The sequence below is a fragment of the Lethenteron reissneri genome, chromosome 13 (genome assembly GCF_015708825.2).
Source record: "Lethenteron reissneri isolate LAM-NWPU_2019-01 chromosome 13, ASM1570882v1, whole genome shotgun sequence".
Taxonomy (NCBI): Eukaryota; Metazoa; Chordata; class Hyperoartia; order Petromyzontiformes; family Petromyzontidae; genus Lethenteron; species Lethenteron reissneri.
The window spans coordinates 11,171,702-11,188,893 of NC_083791.1; the positions used below are offsets into that span (position 1 = coordinate 11,171,702).

The window sequence follows — 17,192 nt, forward strand, 5'->3', positions numbered from 1 at the left end:
TCAGACTTATTGCAAGAGGTGGGAGCTTCCCCACACTCCGTCCCACCACGCGTGACCTGCCGGTCGACTGACCGTGGGCGTAACCGTTTATACCGCCGGGGGGTTGAATCGAACGTGCGACCTCTGGAATGCAAGTCCAAGCGTGCTCACCGTTGCAGCACGATGGCATCCCTTGCCGTGGGAGCATTACAAACAAAAGCCTCAAAAGATAAAAATAATTTTCAGCAAAACTAAACGGCCGAGCCGTGGCAGAGGTGGCGGTGGGGGAGAGGATGGGGGAGGAAGACGATGGATGATGACGCTCGTTCACGTCCGCCAGGAATGCGCGTGCACGTGCCGTGGCTTGCGACGGCGGCTGGCGGTGGCGCGGTTTTACCGGGCACGCCATGGCAGGTGCGAATTCTTCGGCGCGACGCGTGGAGCTGGGGGTTGGGGAAGGGGGGGGGGGGGAGGCCGCCGCGTGACAGAGCGCCGCCATCGTTCCTGGATGAGAACTTCAGCAAAATAATAAAACGCGCTCTTGTGTTGTGACGCGCGATTTTCTCGGCACGGTGTCCCGACGGTTTGCTCCGCTTGCTGGGAGCAGCTTCAGGAAGTGAATTTTGAAGATGTCCGACGCTTTGTTCCGTTCGCCCGGGGGCTTTGCCAGACACTGAATCTCGTCGTGGCGATCAACGCACGCGGTTACAAGAGACCTACGGCACAATGTACAAAGTAAAAGCTACGTCACTGCACGCCTGTTTTCTATAAAAAATACTATACTAAGGGATTTGTATTTTACCAGGTAAGGCTCACTGAGCTACGTAGCTCTTTTTCAGAAGCGACCTGGCCATCACATATGATCGCTCAACGAAGTGGCTTTTCATCGTGTGGAAATTTATAGCGGTAGCCAAATGCTCTAAACATGTGACGTTGATTCTTAATGTGGAGGGAAAAACCGGAGCACCAGGAGGAAAATCCACACCACCCCGGGGAGAGAGAACATGCAAACTGCAAAATATACAGGCATCAGGGTTGCGATGAAACCCACGACCTCCTGTATACCAGGCGAGAGAAATAACACCTCCTAGCCACCGTGGCGGTATAAACAATTTGCGATGTGGGAGGCGTGCACCTGGTTTCGGAGTGGCGGGCACGCTGTGTTGCCTCCCGTCGACGTCGCCGCCACTCCGTGACGTGCGGCACGTTTCCGGGTTGACCAATTTCTTTCTCCCCCCCCCTCCCCCCACCTCCAGGCCAAAACTGACGACGGATCGGACACGGTGGGAGAGGGCCTCGCCAGGTCCTGTGCCAGCAACGCCAGCATGAGAGTGACAAACCTGAAAAAGTGAGCGCCCCACGTTGGTGTGAACATCCTCAGCACAGAATACGTCCGACCCAAAGTTCGATTTCCGCTCGCGGCCCACACCGGTGACGATTATCTGGTCCTGGGCCTCCCCTAGGTCGGCTCGGCCTGAAAACGAGTACCCGGTGCGGTGTGTAAACATAACCACTGGGAAGACAAAGGCGGCCGGGCGTGGTGCTGGCCACCCACCCACCCCCCCCCCCTCGTGCACCATGCCGGCCTTCATAGGTGCAACTTGCGAACAGAACTTTACCCTACCGTCCGTTAAGGCTATACCGTAGGGGGGTAGGGGAATCTTTGTCTTGGTAAGAAAATAAATTGGGCTTGGTAAGCACCCGGTGAACGTGATGCTTGGATGTGTATTTTTGTCATCGTCGTTGTTGTTGTTGCTGCTGCACGCGTTCATGAAATGCAAACTCTCAGAGGAGGCGCGCGGTCGGCGGCTGTGTCGTTTGTGAGCGAGTGACTGAGCGACGGCGCCGTTCTCTCTCCCCCCCCCTCCCCCCCCCTCCCCCCCACCAGGATCTCCGTCACCAAGGGCCACTTCCCCCGCCTGGCCGACTGCGCCCACTTTCACTACGACAACGTGGACTTCGACAGCATCCAGGTGCACGGCCGCCCCCATTGTCCCGTAGCGCCATCGTCACCAACATCATCAACAACAGCAGCAGCCATGATCAATCCACTGCTGAATGCCTCCCCCCATGCCGTCCCATGAGCTGATTTGAACCTCTGCGTGTCTGCGGTGTGCAATCCTCTTTGTCGGTCTCGACCGTCGGCTATTGTTTCTTCTGTCTAGCCTCTGTGCAAGTCTTTCTCTGTTTAGTATGTGTCTCCGTGCCCCTCGGCATGTCTCCCTCTGTGCATCTCTCTGTGTGTGGTTCTCTCTATCTCTGTGGCTCTCTTCTTATGTCTGTGTCTATGTATGGGCATGTGTCTCTGCGTGTTTCAGTGTATCCTCTGTGTATCTCTTTGTGCGAGTCTGTATATTTCTTCATCTATCTCCGTCTGTTTGTATCTCTTCTGTGCCTCTCCCTGTGTCTCTGTCTCTCGTGTCTGTGTCTCCGTGTGCCCTCTTGTCTCTTTCCCTGCTTTTGAGGCCCACACTCGGAGTTACCCGAAACCAGGAGCCTCAAACGACCTCCTCCCAGGGCCTATTCGCAGCCCAAGCTGAGCCGGCCTCTTAGCCCTCTAACAAACCACACATGTGTCTCGTACACACAAAATAAAATAATGTATTTGGTTTCGGCTACCATCACGCCCAATGTTACGTAAAATTGGCAACAAAATAAATTAATTTCACCCGTTTTCGCAACGATAAACTGATGTCTCCAGCAGTCATTTGACTAAGGCAATGAAGTGGGTACAGATGTTAAAATCGAAATTTAGCTGAACCTCTTCTGCACCGTACGTAGCCAACCGCGCTAATCGGAAGTGCGAGAAATTACCAGCATGGTTTGTGTTGCTTAGATGGCAAATGCATGCAAAAAACATATCCGTATAATAATAGTACGCTTTCAAAAAACAGACAGCTTTAGAGAAACGTATAAAACGAGAGCCTGGGAGGAGAAAGGAGAGAGAAAGTCCAACCATTCCCCCTCCCACCTCCCACACATTCCAACCCTCAGTTTCCTGAAAAGCGTCAAAAACCGGCCTTGTTCCGGGATATTCCCGAAACAGCTGTCACACCACGGCCCTCACCATCCGCCCCTCACCACCGCCCTTCCAACCCCATCTCACCAATGGCCTCTCATCACTCCCCTCTCACCACCGCCCTCTCACCACCGCCTTCTCTCTCTCCTTCCCAGCTGTGCCTAGCTGAGGACCACTCCGACTTTGGCAAGAATGGGACGGAGCCGAGGGCTGAGCCCAGCTTCCTTGTGCAGATTCACTGCCAGGTGAGGCCTCGCGACCCCGCGACCCCTCGTCCCCACGACCCCACGACCCCAGAACCCCACGACCCCGTGGCCGACCGCAACCCAGCGTTTCCGCCGCGCACGAGTAAAGCTCGTGCGCTCGACCACAGTGTTTGTGCCGAGTTGTGTTGTTGCGTTTTCGTTGTTGTGCGTCGTGTGTTGTGTGTTTTTGTGTTGAGCTTTGGCCGTTGCTCCACGCGGCGTGTTGACGAGAGGCAGCAGGCGGCCCCTCGCGATGCTGTAATTGTAACGCGCGCACAGAGGAAGTAGGAGGGAGTGCCGACACATCTGGAAGTGATTGCCTGTTTTCTGCCAGTTTTTATTTTTTACAATTATTTTTTCTTTATTTTTTTTCTTACCACTTTCTCCGTTCACCGGGCTCACTCGCTCACTGGCTCGGTCACACGCTTTCTTACGCACCGGTGTGCACACACTGCACGTACGTTTACATATGTTTACGTATGTACGTGCATACGTACGTACATACGCGCACTCGGTAGGCGATTACATCCTCCCCCCCCACGCTAACTTGCGCTCACCAGGGCAAACCGTTGCCGGCGACGGTCGATGCGAAGTCTCTTTAACTTACCGGCTGTGCCCGGATATTCTCGCGTGCTCATCGGCTCGCGCTTAAGAGCTGCGCGCTATCCGGACAAGCTCTTTCTTCACGCGCCGGTGTCGGACGATTCTTAAAAAAGAAACAAATCTAAACCGGCCGCCGACTTAACGGGCCGCAGGCGTCGCGGCGCCGGCGCGAGCTCCAGCTGCCCGAGCGAGCGACGGAATGCGACGCGACGTGGAAGGAATTTGGAGGAAATGTCTCGGCGCCCTGTGAAATGTTTCACCGCGGGAAACCCGCGGGGGTGACGCAGCGGCCGGGGAACGAGCGCGGCCTCACGAGGGACAGGTAAATCGGGCGAGGCGGCGATTGTGGCCGGAGGGGTCACTTAGCCTTGCGCATGACAGTGATGATGGTGATTACTATTATTATGATGATGTTGATGATCGTGATGGGGATCATCATTAGCCGTGATCTATCCGCTGCTGGAGGAAGGCCTTCTCAGGCCCTCGCCCAACTGTCACGGTCTTTTGCTGTACGCGGGACTCATTGCCGGTGAATGTCCTCAATTGAACGGCTCTGCAGCGAACTCGAGTAGTATACATTGTAAACATCGCATAAACATGGTAAACATAGCGAGAATATAGTACACAAGGTAAACATAGCATTAACATAGTAAACATAGCGTACACATAGTAAACACAGTAAACATAGTGTAAATATAGTAAACATAGCATACACATAGCGCAAACGTAGTAAATATAGCGCATAAGTAGTGAATGTAGTCAACGTAGTGTAAATATAGTAAACATAGCATGAACATAGTGCATCTCTGGTAGCCTTTGTGCTGTAAGAATGCCTCGATTACCAAATGTACTCGCTTACCTGCACATGCGCTAACCTCACCGCTCCATCTCTCTCCGATTGACGTCCTCTAAGGCCGTGTTTTCACTCCTTCGGCTGCTACTCCGTCGTTAGTCTCGCCCCACCGGCTGTCATCCAGTCGGGCGACGCGTCCGGCCCAAGCCGACCTTTAGCTTCTGTTCGCAGTCTGTGCCACGTCTCTACTTTACACGTGCTCTCTAATCCGCGCCTTCCTCTTCCGCTCTTCCCGTCTCTCGCCGTAATTCCAAGTGTTCTCTCGGCGACTCTTTGCGCATCTCTTCATGATCTTGTTCCGCTGACTTGGCGTTGACGATCCGATCGTAACTGTTGTGATCGTTCGCTCTCCCGGTGGGTTGTAGGTAACAAATCATGAACCTCCTCCTTAGTAGGAGGCCCCTCTGAATCACAGACGATTGTCCACAGGTTACATCTGCGCCACCATTCTGCGTAGGGTTGCGGAATAGCCACACTTGCGATTAAATAGCTGGAATGATTTTTGGATGAACCTGGCTTCCTCACGCATCCGAGGGTAAGTGACTCGATGCCCACGTGACTGCGAGCACGTCGGCAAGTCAACCGATTACTTCGGGAGGAGGCAATGAAATCAGACAACGCATTCTACATCTGTGCCACCATTCTGCGTAGGTAAACACGAAATAAATTAGTGGTTTTAAAGCCTAAATCATGTACATCTTGCGTTATTCTTGGTTTTGTTGTATCTGGGTTATCCCTCTCCCCCGTTGCCAGAGCTAATCGAGAGTTACGACCGTGGTGTCTAAGTAAGAGTGTGAGTCGCTAATCCCTCAATGGGCCTATCCAGGCCTCCAGGATAGGCTTTTCCGCATCGAGCGGTACATAATATACATATGTATTATTTGTGCATAACCACGAATACCGTATGTATTTTTTACTTATTTCGCATACCGTACGTAGCCGTAGCCATCCTTGGTAATCTGAGGTACGGATGATACATAAGCGTGTACGGTTATGGATTTTAGTTTGTACGGCGGTGGCTGTAACGTTCAGATTTTATTTCCCGTGTTGGCAAGGGAGAGAAAAGAGGGTTAAAACAAAAAAAAAATCCCTGCTGTTATTGCAATGATTCATCGAGCGTGCCTGCGACGCGGGAAGTGACGGCGTTTGTAAATCATACTCGCGGCGTGAATCACACGCGCGGCTTAAATCGCAATGCGAGAGAGAGGAAGAGAGAGAGGAGACGCCATGGTGGCTTGACGTTCCCTACGAGGGAGGGCCTTCACGGCTGGTGGCGGCTCGTAACTCCAACTTGAGGAGGCTCCAGAGAAGCCACCTGGTGGGGGGGAGGGGGGTAGAGTGTCAGGTGGTGGACGCGTGTGTAAATTATGATGGCAGTGGCTCGCATGTATGTGTGTGTGTGTGTGTTGAACTTCTTTCGCGCCGTACGTAGCCAACCGTGCTAATTGCAGGTGTGGGGGAAGGACAACAAACTAAACGCAAAAAGCAGCTGCAAAGAAATTCGTTTTCAATCGAGATTCATCATCTGCGCCTTCTCGCGTAGAGACCCATAGACTCGCATAGAGAGACACAGACTCACATAGAGACCCAAAGACTGAACCTGTTGCTCGCATTAAACTATACTTCTGTCACACCTGCTTCACTGCAGATGTGACAATAGTATTCAAACATCGGCCAAATTTGTAAGCCTTTGTTTATTCATAAATGCTGATTATTGACATTATTTTCCGAATATTAATTGAGTAGATCGTTGGCTTCCCTGCAAAGTTGGTGGCAGTAAATGTTTTTATTCCGTGTGGAGTATTGAACCTCTTGATGAAGACCCATGACATAAAGAAATGCCAGCAAAGTGCGGACTCATCTCATAGATCGCCCTCTGTATGGGATAGAGTGTTTCCCCCTTCATACGCGGGCGTTTTCTCCGGTTGCTCCGTTTTCCTTGCACGGATATGAACACTCAAATGATTTGCTGAAAACATCTTAGTATATAGAGGACCGCAGAGCTGGGGCAATTGTTAATAGCGCCCGCTCACGGGCCTGGCTGCTGCCGCTGCTGCCTTCCCATTTGTCTCTGGTCCCTCAGCGAATGTGAGAGATACAGTTTGCATGAATGACGACACTCTACAACACTAAACATGATTATTATTATTATTATAACATATCGTTACGTGTCACCCCCTCTCCCACCCCTTCCCCGCGCGCAGGGCAAGAGCTGGCTCGTGTGGCGAAGCTACGAGGATTTCCGCATCCTGGACAAGCACCTACACCTGTGCATCTACGACCGTCGCTACAGCCAGCTGCCCGAGCTGCTGCCATGCAGAGAGGGCAACCAGGAGGGCAGCGAGGTAAGCGCACCGCGCGTGGCGTCGCTTACGCCGCACAGCGACGACAGACGTCCCCCGTGCGGCCTCTGTGATGGGCTGTTGGGGGCGAGCCGAGCGCCGTTAGCGAGGGGCGCCTGTGAAGGCCGGCACGGCGCACGAGCGAGGGGGTGGTGTGGCCGGCAGAAATGGCCGCGTCCGCCTTGTCATCCCGTCAGCGATGATGTTTATTAAGCAACTGCACCGGACGCTGCTCGTGAACGGGTTACTCTCTAATATCACGGCTGCTGAGCATAGGGCCTCTAAAAAAAAAAGCCTCAAAACGTTAATCGGCCAGCTACGAACAGCGCTCTGAGAGTCATAACGGGTTTAGGTGCGTGATGCGTGAGTTGTTGAATAATGGTCGCGCGCTGGTGACTGTGCGCCGGTTTGCAGGCGGTGGCGCAGACGCTGTCGGAATACCTCACGCACCTCTCCTGCATCACCGACGACAGACTCAACTGCGGACCCGTCCTCACGTGGATGGAGGTGAGATCGTCGTCGAACGTCGTCGTCGTCTTTGTAAATGTCATAATCACCATCATCATCATAATTATCATCCAGCGGTGGATTTACACATGGTCGTACAAGTATACGTTTGTGCTCCATCACGGTGTCGGGAGGGGACGGTGGGCGTGAGCCGAGGTGAACTACAGTTGCATTCAGCGGAGGGAACGCGCCCAAGAGGGCGTCCACTGCGGAGATGGAGTGATTTGGTCGGCTTGTGTGCGCGCGGGAGATAGGGGGGGATTGTTGTAGCGGGTGACAGTCTGGCATCGCCAAGGCCACCCCCTTCACCCAGCAGTGGATTGATCATGGCTTGTGCTGATGATGATGCTGATGATGATATCACGTCACTCCTCGACTACGTGAACTGCGCTGACTGTCGGGCGTTAAAAGTTGTGCATTTCACTTTTTTTTCTGACAGCGTTGCGGTTGCCATGCAAATTGAGACCGTCTAATGTGTCGCGGAATTATTAAAAAATGATGTTCCAAACGTCACGTTACGCTCCAGTTGAAGTTATCCTACAAGAACGGAAAACGGGATTTAACAATTGCTGAGCGGGTATATGGTAGTTGGGTACAAACATTGTGGAATTGATTATGCATGGCTATGATTATGATTACGATGATGGTGGTGATGATAATGAGTACAATGATGATGATGACTACGATGACGACGATGATTCCAAAGATGATTATGCTAATGAATACAACGACGAAGACGATGATGACGACGGCGATGGTGATGGCGATGACGATGGCGATGACCACCGTACTGCGCTCCCGCTCGCTCCCACTCGCTCCCGCCAGGTGGACAATCACGGCCACCGGCTGCTGGTGAGCGAGGAGGCGTCCTTCAACGTGCCGGCGATCGCGGCGGCGCAGGTCGTCAGGCGCTACACCGCACAGGCGCCCGACGAGCTCTCCTTCGAGGTGAGTGCAGCGCCGGCGGTCGGCACGCAACGCCTACCAACAAATTCTTTCGTCCGAGCGATGACGCAGACTCGACTACCGCCAGATACACCCGTTCGAGTCAAGACGCAGGCTGAGATGATTTGGTAACGGGTTGTTAGAGACTGCAGTGGACTGCGGGAGACCAAAACTGGTCATTGGCTCTACTGTATATGTACGCTGTATACATTTTTTTTTTTAATACAGCGTAGCATCATCAGGCGGACAGCCAGTTGTAATTACCGGCGAAACGTCGTACTCGGATTATAAATGTTGTGGATTTGCTCTCCAACACACCGGTGTGCTGTACTAGTAACGAATTGGCATGTTCTGTTTACGTGACAAACTTTACTGTCTGTGTCGGGTGGTGTCGGATTTAACGACACATTTATATTATGCGATCTAACCCAAAAAAGAACTTATATCATGGATGATATTGGTCACTGAAAGCCTTGCGTGTGAAACTGGCGTGTAGTACATCACACGCACCCCCCACCCCACCCCGGGTCGCTCGCCGTGGCTGGCGTACGTGTGTTGCGTACGCCATTGTTTTGCGTCGCGCTGCGTGCAGTAACTGTACACGAGCCCCAGGGGTGTTGCCTGTGAGGCATGTTTGTCCTCGCGGACGCACGCGCCTGCCTGCCTGCGTGCGTGGAGGGCGTCGTTGCTCCGTCCGAGATTTTGTTTTCTCTCGGTCACGGACGCCGCCTTGAAGAGCAGTGAGTTCGTACGGAAAGAGCGATGGTAGAGCGGCGAAGCGGCGAGAGGTAATGAGGAGGAAGGAGCAACGGGGAGGAATGAAGAGTTTGTGTAGGCCCACAAGACTTACAGGCCCACAAGACCCACAGGCCCATAAGGCCTACAAGGCCAACAAGGACCACAGACCAACAGGCCCGCGAGGTCCAAAATGTCAAGCGACCAGCAACAACCAGTGTCATGGTGGGTATGACGGATAGGGGTTAACGCGCGTCTTACATTTAGCAAAGACATCAGGGCTTGGGAAAAGAGACGATGGGGAGGGAATCCCAAACCATCGGTCAATGCGAGGGAAGAAGGAGTAATAAGAAGAAGTGATGTGAGCTGCAGTTCTGTGGTTGCAGTATAGATAGAATTGGCCCAACAATCACATTCACCACCCTCCTGAAAGAAACGTCTTGAGACGTCGGTGCCGAGGCCTTGCTTTGTTCAAGCTCGCCGTCGTTGTCGGCGTCATGAGGTGAAGACTTTCTCGGTCGGAACTGTGGCAGCGGGCCAGTGTGACATCAGAGAACGGCCTCAGGAATGGACACGGCAGAACCGCGTCGCTTGAACGGCCTCTTCATCCCCACGTGGTGTGTAGGGCTCCCTCTAGTGGAGGCCCTCCCGCCAGCAGTGGCCGTGAGACGGCAATCGCAGGAAAGTGGTGGCGCCTTGACCTTTTTATTCGCTGTTCTCGACTCGGCCGATGCCTTTGTGTGGACGAGCGACAGAATTGAAATAATTTACTGCTCTCCGCGGTTCACGTCACCGACGGTGACGTCCGTCACGTGACCGCTAGTTATCAGAGTGAACTTGAACGTAGCGGCAGCTCTTACCTTGTTCTGTCGGAGGGAGCCGGGGCTCTAACACAGCGGCTTCTCAATCTTTTGTTGGCTGCCGTAACCCCCCTTGCTGAATTTTGTTTCAATCGAGGAACCCCCCCCCCCCGCCCCTTGCCTTGACCCAACATGGTTCTGAGAAATAAATGTACGAAAAAAGAATATCAATATTTTCATCAATTGTCCATTTTGCGAGGTATCCCGACGAGCGAGTAACTGCGAGCGAATAACGGGCGCCTTGCACGCGTGACGTAATTTGTTCGCACTCGGTGATTACTCTTGGAAACCGCATTGTGTACGATCCATGAGTTTAGGAAGGTCTTTTATATTGTTCTAGGTTAGCGTACTGATTTCAATGCTATCGTAGTTATTTTATAATGGCAGATTCATACGCGATTATTCACCAGTGACTCTCACGCATGATATAATTTCACGCGTTTATAAATCACCTGACGGTACCCCCTTGGGACATTGCCACGTACCCCCAAGGGGTCTTCGTACCCCCCGGTTGAGAACCACTGCTTTAACACAAGTACATATTGCATTGTATTTTGTTCCCCCGTGCCGGCCGTGGATATAATTAGCTTGGCAGCCCGCCTCTCACTTGGGCCGGGACGCCAGGAAGTCTCTTGCAGCTTTTGTCGGCGAATTTCCCCCTGCCGTGCTCATGACTGAGAGAGCACACGCACCACCACTACCGCCACCGCCGCCGGCACTTAACCTTTGTTTAGTTTAAAACAAAAACTATAAATCACCCCCCCCCCGCCCGCCCGCCCCCTCATCTACAGGACGGGCACTCCTGTTCACTTCGTCATGCCAAGCGGTGGGGCGACACAAGGCGGTTGCTCATTTTAGTGGCCCTCGGAGGGATGATGATTGATGGTGATAGCAGTAAAGATTGTGGTGGAGATGATGATGATGTGATTATTTTCTTGACTGTGGCAGGAGGTAGTGGTAGGTGGTGGTGTGTGATGGTTGTGGTGGTAGTGGTGGTTGTGGTGAAGATGTTGATAGAGATGATAATGATGGTGATTATTGTTATTGTGTTTGGTAGGAGGAGGCAGGCAGAAGTGGTGGTGATGGTGCTGGTGATAGTTGTGACTGGTGGTGGTCATGGTCGTTCTGATGGCGACGATAATTGTGATCAATTTAGTGACCATAGCAGGAAGTGGTGAGCAATAGTGATAGTGATGGCGGTCATGGCTATGGCGGTCGTGGTAGTGGCAGTTGATGGTGGTGGTGCTACTCGTGATGTTATTGATGATGCCTGTGGCCTTGGTGGTGGTATTTGTTGTAAGGATCAGGAGTGTAGTGTTTAACGCGGTGCGCTCAGAACCCGGTGGCCCAAGTTTGATTCCCACTCAAGGCCAACACCAGTGACAACTATCTGTAACCGGTTGCGGGGCCTCCCCGAGGTGGACTCAGCCTCCAATAAGTACCTGGTTCGGTGTGTAAACATCACCACCGGGGAGACAAAGGCGGCCAGGAGTAGTGTTGACAACCCAACTCCCTCATGTGACGTGCCGGCCTTCATAGGTGCTCGCTAACAGCACTTTCCCAACAGGCTGTTAAGGCTTCACGGGGGATCTTTGTCTTGGGTACAGGTCGTGGTGCTGTTGGTAATTGGTGATGACATTACGCGCATGACGTGTGACGTCACGAGATCACGTCGCATGTAACGACGTCGTCGGTAAGGAAGGCGCCGCGCTTACTCTTAACGCTGGTTTTGTGAATCCTTTTAACGCTGGTTTTGTGAATCCTTTTGGCACTGGTTTTGTGAATTCTTTTGGGGCTGGTTTTGTGAATTTTTTTGGCGCTGGTTTTGTGAATTCTTTTGGGGCTGGTTTTGTGAATTCTTTTGGCGCTGGTTTTGTGAATTTTTTTGGCACTGGTTTTGTGAATGCTTTTGGGGCTGGTTTTGTGAATCCTTTTGGCGCTGGTTTTGTGAATTCTTTTGGGGCTGGTTTTGTGAATTTTTTTGGCGCTCGTTTTGTGAATCCTTTTGGCGCTGGTTTTGTGAATTCTTTTGGGGCTGGTTTTGTGAATTATTTTGGCGCTGGTTTTGTCAATCCTTTTGGCGCTGGTTTTCACCTCGCAACTCTTAGGGGAAATATTTTTATAAAATTGGCCGATCTTCCATAGGGTGAGACCCCTAATACCTACGGAACATCATTCTAAAGAATCGTTCATATTGGATCATCCCTACGATAGTCATCGTGCCCTCCCCCCTCACGTTACAGATGGACGTAGGTAGAACGGAGCTAGGACGGAGCTAACGTGTCGTCACTCTCAACCACTCGTGTGGGCCCACGCTCAACTGAATTGATCGCGTCTGATCACCGCCTTGTCCCGCCTATGACCCTCGTGACCCCCTGTGACCCCATGTCTTCCTCCCTGACCGCCCCCCCGTGTCTATGTCAGGTCGGGAATTTCGTGTCGGTTCTGGACATGCCTCCCAAGGAGGACACGACGTGGTGGAGGGGAAAACACGACTTCCAGGTGCGACGATTGACGGCGCAACGCGGGACATTTGACGTGCGCGTATGTGTGTGTATATGAGCGTGTTTGTGCATTACTCTGTGTGCACGAAAGTGTAGCGCGGTTAGCATACCGCGCTACGAACACACCGACCCGAGTTCGATTCCCGCTCACGACCAATAAACCGTGACGATTTTCTGAACCGGTCCTGGGCTTCTCCGTGGTCGACTCAGCCTAAAATGAGCGCCCGGTGCAATGTGTAAACGTTGACACTAGGGAGACAAAGGCGGCCGGACGTGGTGCTGACCACTCAACCCCCATCTTGTGCCATGCCAGCCTTCATAGGTGCTCGCTAACAGCACTTGCCCCAAAAGTATATGAAAGGCTTAGATGGGGGGGATATTTGGCTTTGTATGCGAGTGCAGTGGTTGTGCACTACGCTACGAACCTAGCAACCTGGGTTCAACTCTCCGGCTCACGACCAATAACAGTGGCGAACATTTGAACTGATTCTCTGCCTCCCCTAGGTTGACTCGGCCTTAAATCAGTACCTGGTTGCTGTGTGTGAACTTCACTACTGTGGAGACAAAGGCGGCTGGGGTGTGGCGCCGGCCATACCTACCCCCACGTGCGCTGTGTTGGCCTTCGCAGCACTTTCCCGCAGCAGTCCGTTAAAAGAGATTGCACCTGGGGATATTTGTCTTTGTGTGCGCGTGTGTTCGCTTGTTTGCATGTATTGGTGTGTATTAAATGTGCGTACGTGTCAACGCGCACGTGTGCCGTGCCAGCCTTAGAAGTTACAATAACATTACTTACAATCTGTAAGGCAAAAGGGAGAGTGCCTTTGTGCGCCAGCGTGTCAGCAGGTCTGTGCAAATGTGGTGTTTGGCACATTTTTCTTGCTATCAGATGGAGCTGTCATACTGTGTGTGCGTATGCATACGGCCGTTTACTGTTCATCGGCGCCCGTGTGTATGTGTTTTGTGTGCGTGTGTGTGTATGTGTGTTTCTCTATGCGTGGGAAGCGGCAGTGTAGCGGTTAGCGCCGCTGCGCTACGAAGCCGGGGACCAGAGTTCGATTCCTGCTCACGGCCAACAACAGTTACGATTATCTGAACCGGTCCAAATGAGTTCCTGGTGCAGTGTGCAAACATCGCGACTAGGGAGACAAAGGCGGCCGAGCGTGGTGCTGGCCACCCACCCCCTAGTGTGCTGTGCCGGCCTTCATAGGTGCTCTCTGACAGCACTTGCCCCAATAGTCTGTTTAGGCTATACGGGTGATCTTTGCCTTGAGTATGTGAACGAGCGTGCACGTGTGTGTACGTGTGTGCGTGCGTGTGTGTGTGTGTATGCGCGTGTGTGTGCGTCTGTGTGTGCGTGCGTGTGTGTGCGTCTGTGTGTGCGTGCGTATGTGTGTGTGTGCGTATGTGTGTGTGGGTTTTTGTTTATTATGCCGACCCGCATGGGCGCCTTGTTTTTGCGCCCAATCTGATTGGCTGCCCGCATCCCCCATCATCTCCCGTCTCATCTCCTGTCTCACCGTTGCTTTTCATCCGCAGGTCGGATTCTTCCCCAGCAGCTGCGTTGAGATTATCAACGGCAGGGTCCCACAGTCGGCCACGGCGTGCGGACATCCCACCAGGGCAGGTACAACGCGCTCCCCCCCCCCCCCCCCCCCGTGGCCCCCACCCCTCTCCTCCCCCCAGGCCTTGCCTAGTAAAAAAAAAGAGTAGCATGGGACCTTTCTTGCCAGCATCAAAGTATAAGAATAGGTTTTACCCTTTCTGGCAATAAAGATGTTTAAACGCCAAACAGAAACCTTTTGCAAGGAATCCTGTCCGCATTAACCACACGTACTTTGTGGCGAATATGCGTACAAAAAAAACCAAGCTCTGATATTGTGCATTGTCTTTGAAACTATAATATGAGAGCATGTTTTTAGTTCACCACGAGTACGTGTGGTTAATGCCGAGAGGATTCCTTGCAAAAGGTTTTTGTTTGGTGTTTTAACATCTTAACACCACCTGTTTTATTGCCAGAAAGGGTAAAACTTATATTCTTATAAAAAATATTTTTTTTCATAGTTTTGAGTAATCTGCAAGTCAGTTTACAAACGTGGCAAATTATTACCGTGAAGCCGGTACGCGCTTGGCCTACTCGTCTTTGAGCAAAGTCCCGTGATCGTTGACGTCCTCCGCTGCGAAGACGGCGGCGCGTACTCATCATTAGCGCGTCCGTCGCAGCGTTCACCGGGCGGTCGTGGGGCTCCAACCGCGAATCTCTCTCCAACGAGCAGGAACATACGCGAGCGCTCCGCCATGTTCCCCCCGCCCCTGGGTGATCTGTAAAGCCGCGTTGCTGTATCAGCTGATAAGAGAACACGCGCTTCTCATGAGGCAGCAGAGTTCTCCAGAGTTTGAATTTTAAACGCGGTGGTTTTGTGACCCCCGGGGGGCCTCAACGTCGGCTGCGAGTGTCTCTGCGTGTGCACGCGTCGTGATTATGCCGGAATAAAGACAAAGACAAAGACGCCCCCCCCGCCTTTACCCGCGTAGCCTTCAACAGACTCGTAGGGGCAAGTGCTGTTAGCGAGTAGCAGCACCTATGAAGGCCGGCACGGCACACGAGGGGGGTGGGTGTGTTTTTTGTTTGCATTCCGACTGCAGGTATTGTGGTCAATGCAAACATGACTCCTTGTAAAAAAGGTGTCAGTTTTGTTGCCAGATAAAAGGGTCAAAAAACAATTATCATATTTTTCTACTGGCAAACACACACGCACACAAAACACATACACACGGGCGCCGATGAACAGTAAACGGCCGTATGCATACGCACACAGCCGCCTTTGTCTCCCCAGTGCTGAGGTTTTTTTCACGCTATACCAGGTACTCATTTAAGGTTGAGTGGACCTAGGGGGAGGCCCAGGACTTGCTCACATCGCCACCGTGAGAGATCGTGACGGCTTTGGTGAGGCCTTCATCCATCAGTGGATCATGGCCAGTGGTGATGATGATCAGGGGATACACCAGCTGATTTTGTTTCTCATGTAGACCGACCCTTCTGGTTTCATGGGAAGGGGGTACGATGTAAGGTATTGGCCAGCGAAACGCGAGGTTCGGTGAAAAGGTTGGTTGGTGGAATAATTTAATTGTTTCTTGGAAGATAAGTCGAGTTGAGCCTGGTTAGTGTGTGGGTGACCACCGCGGCTTTCCTGGGGTGGTGTGGTAGGCGTGGGTTGCAAGACGACTAGAACATGGCATTGCTGGGTGTCATCACCCCCTAGTCGTAGGTAGCGGGTTTCCTTCGGTTGGCTCCCACATGAAGCTCAACACTAATGAAACGTGTTGGCCAAACATCGCAATGTTTACAGGAACCTTTCTGATACAACAACAACAAAAAGTCTGGAGACTCTGCGAGGCTTTCCTGGGTAAATATGTGGCATTACCATAATTATCATCGATTTTTGAACATCCTTCGCGTTAAACTTGCCCGGATCATTCTTAATAACTCCCCGGTTTCGTGTGCGTTCGGTCACGTGACACGGCAGGGCCTATCACAGGAGCTGTCAGTACGAGCTTGTTTGTGTCACCCTTGTGAGAGGCAGGGCGACGATGCAGCGTCTCCATTTTCTGTTCAATCGTGGAAGTCGCCCGCCCTGAAACTCCCGCCGTGTTACAGCGGCCTGTTTATCGTTATTATCATTCCGCAGCTTTGCCGAGTCTCAAGGCTCTTTTTCATGAGGGTCCTTGCAAGTTTTTCGCAGTCGGGTGGGGATGGGGGGGGGACGCACTGCGCTACGAATACGGCGACTCGAGTTCGATTCCCGCTCACGACCAATAAACCATGACGATTTTCTCTAGGTCGACTCAGCCTAAAATGATACCCCGGTGCAATGTGTAAACGTTGACACTAAGGAGACAAAGGCCGCCGGACGTGGTGCTGACCACTCAACCCCCTCTTGAGCCAATCCAGCCTTCATAGGTGCTTGCTACCATTATTTTTCACCAAAAGTAGATTAAAGGCTTATATGGGAGATATTTGCCTTTGTATGCGAGTGCAGTGGTTGTGCACTACGCTACGAACCCGGCAACCCGGGTTCAACTCTTGCAAGTTTTTCACAGTCAAGGGTTGGGGTTGAGAGGGAGACGTTGCTTTGTGTAATCCCAATTGACTAATTTGCAGGCAATGTTTAAGCATTGGGACGTTTTGGCCAAAGCCAGTTACATTGTACTTTTTTTTACTTATGGGAGGAAACTGCAGAACCCGTAAGGAAAATCCATGCAGAACACGAGGAGAGAGGGAACATACAAACTCCACGCAGAGAGGCGCACGAGTCGGGAATCGAACCCAGGCGGTACTTGCCGTGGGGCGGCGAGTGTCGCAACCGCACCGCCGGCTGCTCTGCCGCCCAGGAGACCGCTTTGCCAAGCTGCACCGCGGGGGACGGCACACCAAGTTGGTTGGCAAGCTTCGCGACTCGACCTCCGTGGCCTTGACCGTGACCACCGGCTTAAAGCAGGTTTTTTTTTTGAGAGTCGTGGGGGAGGGAGGAAGGGAGAGGGGGGGGAGGCATCGTGCCACGTCCCCTTAAAGGTTTGCGCCGAGTCGGTGCATTCGAACGCA

General features: G+C 52.4%; 1 protein-coding gene across 6 annotated transcripts in view; it reads left to right on the forward strand.

The window, feature by feature from the left end:
* Positions 1-17,192, forward strand: part of LOC133342113 (rho GTPase-activating protein 32-like) — a 94,491-nt gene that overhangs the window by 56,504 nt on the left and 20,795 nt on the right. For 5 of the 6 annotated variants that reach the window (XM_061551052.1, XM_061551054.1, XM_061551056.1 and 2 more), the window contains 8 exons: positions 1,236-1,327; positions 1,868-1,952; positions 3,154-3,243; positions 6,904-7,044; positions 7,456-7,548; positions 8,374-8,496; positions 12,513-12,590; positions 14,129-14,216. In XM_061551052.1, the coding sequence (XP_061407036.1) occupies positions 1,236-1,327; positions 1,868-1,952; positions 3,154-3,243; positions 6,904-7,044; positions 7,456-7,548; positions 8,374-8,496; positions 12,513-12,590; positions 14,129-14,216 (790 nt within the window). The remainder of the gene's footprint in view (positions 1-1,235; positions 1,328-1,867; positions 1,953-3,153; positions 3,244-6,903; positions 7,045-7,455; positions 7,549-8,373; positions 8,497-12,512; positions 12,591-14,128; positions 14,217-17,192) is intronic. The other variant, XM_061551055.1, reaches the window with a different exon arrangement.